Here is a 3,166-nt window from a genome sequence, read left to right as displayed (position 1 = left end):
CAGTTTTGTTTTCTTTGGGTCTCTGTGGTCATTTAACGTCTCTTTGTAGTCAGTTTGTGTCTCTTTGTGGTAGTTTTGCGTCTCATTTTCACATCACTTTGGACCGTTATGATCACCATACCGGTGTCTAAAACATTGGAAAAGCTACAGAAGATAATAAAAATAAATATATTCTAGTTTAGAGTTAATAGTTTTTTTTACTGAACTTCAGATGATTCGATTGACAAGGGGGTGGAAACTAGCTAGAGACAACGGGGAACGATGAACAGCTGTTGATGTGAGGAGGGGCCCACATCCCTACAGGGCCCAGCATTTTGTCTACGCCCCTGGTTAGGGGGGTGAAGGGGTCAAACAACACAGGACTGTCCCCCAGGAGAACAGGGTTTGTGTCCCTTTTCTTTGGTCCTTAAGCGCTAAAATGTCAGGGATGCTTCTGCATGACTGCATCCATCAGACATTCATTCTGAAATGTGATGATTTTATGTTGGGGGGGGGTTTGATTTTTAAACTTTGGGCCTCAAGTGTGTGTTGGATATGAGCAGCTTGTTTCCTATCGAGTGGAAGTCGATCGGCTTATTATTCTATAGTCTCTAGTTTCTGTCTGTGGAATCACATAAAAATAAAAACAGATCAGGACTGGAAAACATGTTGCTTTTTTATTACTACCAGCTACTTATAATAATAGTAATAATAATAAAAAAAGATACTGTCCGTCTCTGGGAGTGTGTGTGTGTGTGTGTGTGTGTGTGAGCATAGTAAAAGGAACCGTTTTCTTTTATGAGAGGCAGAAGAATGCTGCTGTATGTGAGCATGCAAAGATAATAAAGGCATTCATTCATTCGTTGTTTCTTTCTGCATTTTATTCCTAAATGTCCACCTGAGTGCTGCTTTTATCTGAGGGGTTCATGCACATCCTGTCACATATGAATGTCATAATGATGATAACAGGAATAAGTCCAAAAGAAAACCTATGTTCCCTGTAGAGAAATACATAGATTCAGTAAAATAACAATAATGTGGGGAAAACATATTTTTAGGGTCGTATTTATCTTCTTTTAAATTAGTTTTCTCTCACTGAAACACACAAGAGCACCTCTTTTCCTCCTATTTCAGACATTCATTTGGAGTCTTTTTATGTCTCCAAGGCTGAGACGCTCTACACTGGATTGCATGACAGTAATCTATTACCTGTGCAGAGGCTTCCGAGCGTCAAAGAAAGAGAGCGGAGTCCGGTGCACCGAGAGGCACACTGGGATAAAAAGAGACGGGACAGAGGCACTGAACTCCGAGTGGATTAATAGGTATCACTGCTATTCATTTATTATCACAGTTAAAAAAACAAACACTTATTGTTTCTGAATTTCTGAGGATTAACGGGCTATTTGCTGAGCGCTTTTTGGGGGGATAACTGCACTGCTTTGCGCGTTGGGAGTGAGGATCTTATTTAAAAAAAAGATTTTGATTGAAATCATGCAGGATTTTTATTGAAGACATCAGTTTCCCTTGCTGATTTGTTCTTCTTCACTGAGCCATCAGAGGATGGTTTGTTCGTCAGGAGACGCAGAGAAGAAGAGACGCGCATTCCCGTGTGGATGTTAATCGCCTGTTGGCCACTTTTTAATCCGTGCATGGGGGGAAAGAAAATGGAAAACAAGTCGTGGACTAATTTCACCCAAGTTCTGTCGGAGCTCGACGGGCCGGACGGCGGGGGAGAGGGGGAGGACGCGGGAGGCAGCGGTAGAGGCGGTGGGGGACTGCGCGTCCTCGTCGGCTGCGTCCTGTCCCTGCTCATCGTGTCCACGCTGCTCGGGAACACGCTGGTGTGCGCCGCGGTGGTCCGCTTCCGCCACCTGCGCTCTAAAGTCACCAACTTCTTCGTCATCTCGCTGGCCGTGTCCGACCTGTTGGTGGCGGTGCTCGTGATGCCCTGGGAGGCCATCACCGAGGTGACTGGCACGTGGCTGTTCGGTCGCTTCTGCGGGGTCTGGATCGCCTTCGATATCATGTGCTCCACGGCCTCCATCTTGCACCTGTGCATCATCAGCGTGGACCGCTACTGGGCCATCGCCAGCCCCTTCAAATATGAGCGGAAGATGACTCAGCGGGTGGCGTTTGTCATGATCGGAGTGGCGTGGTCGCTGTCCATTCTCATCTCCTTCATCCCGGTGCAGCTCAACTGGCACCAAGTGGAAGAGGAAGTGATGGCGGAGGTGGTGGAAATGATGGCTGCTGCCGACGCAGCCGCCGGCGCCAACAGTGGCGGCAGGAACTTCACAAACAGCAGCAACGCTAACGCCAAAAGCTGCGTCGCCAATCTGAACAAAACCTACGCCATCTCTTCCTCACTAATCAGCTTCTACATCCCGGTGGTGATCATGATCGCCACCTACACCCGCATCTTCAGGATCGCTCAGACCCAAATCCGCCGCATCACATCTTTGGAGCGGGCGGCGGAGCAGGCGCAGAACCACGGCCATGGCGCCAACCGGAACCGGCAGCAGCAGCAGTGGCAGCAGCACCACCGGCCCAACGACGAGGCCTCGCTCAAGTCGTCGTTTAAGAAGGAAACCAAAGTCCTGAAGACGCTCTCCATCATCATGGGCGTGTTCGTCTTCTGCTGGCTGCCGTTCTTCGTCCTCAACTGCACCGTCCCGTTCTGCGACCCGCCGTGCGTCAGCGACGCCACCTTCACCGTCTTCGTGTGGTTCGGCTGGGCCAACTCCTCGCTCAACCCCGTCATCTACGCTTTCAACGCCGACTTCCGCCGCGCCTTCGCCACCATCCTGGGTTGCAACCAGATGTGCTCCAACAACGCGGTGGAGGCGGTGAACTTCAGCGACGAGTTGGTTTCCTACCACCACGACACAACGCTCCACAAGGAGGCGCTGGTCCCCGCGGCGACGCAGCAGCTTCCCTGCAACATCATCGTCGGGGCCAATCACCTGGAGGACATGAGCGCGCAGTTCGACGAAGAGTCGATGATCTCCAACGGTTCTCCGAGCTGCAACAGACTGCTGCTGCTTCCCGCCACCGTCCAGCTTGAGGACGACCACGAAATCTCCCTGGAGACAATCACGCCGTTCACGTCAGCGGTGGCGGGAGCGGCGGGGATGGAGAGCAATGCTCTGATACCAGGACAAGTCCACCAGGATGGTTAGGACAGGAA

The 3,166-nt window shown here is 50.5% G+C and overlaps 1 protein-coding gene across 1 annotated transcript; it reads left to right on the top strand.

The window, feature by feature from the left end:
• Positions 1–1,739: 1,739 nt before the first annotated feature.
• LOC117960317 (D(5)-like dopamine receptor) lies at positions 1,740–3,166 on the top strand. Its single transcript, XM_034898145.1, has one exon. It carries the CDS (start codon positions 1,923–1,925, stop codon positions 3,156–3,158), a length of 1,236 nt encoding a protein of 411 aa, XP_034754036.1. The 5' UTR covers positions 1,740–1,922; the 3' UTR covers positions 3,159–3,166.

Source organism: Etheostoma cragini, chromosome 17 (genome assembly GCF_013103735.1).
Source record: "Etheostoma cragini isolate CJK2018 chromosome 17, CSU_Ecrag_1.0, whole genome shotgun sequence".
Classification (NCBI taxonomy): domain Eukaryota; kingdom Metazoa; phylum Chordata; class Actinopteri; order Perciformes; family Percidae; genus Etheostoma; species Etheostoma cragini.
Note: the sequence above shows the minus strand (reverse complement) of the source record. Positions and strands in the feature narration are given on the sequence as shown.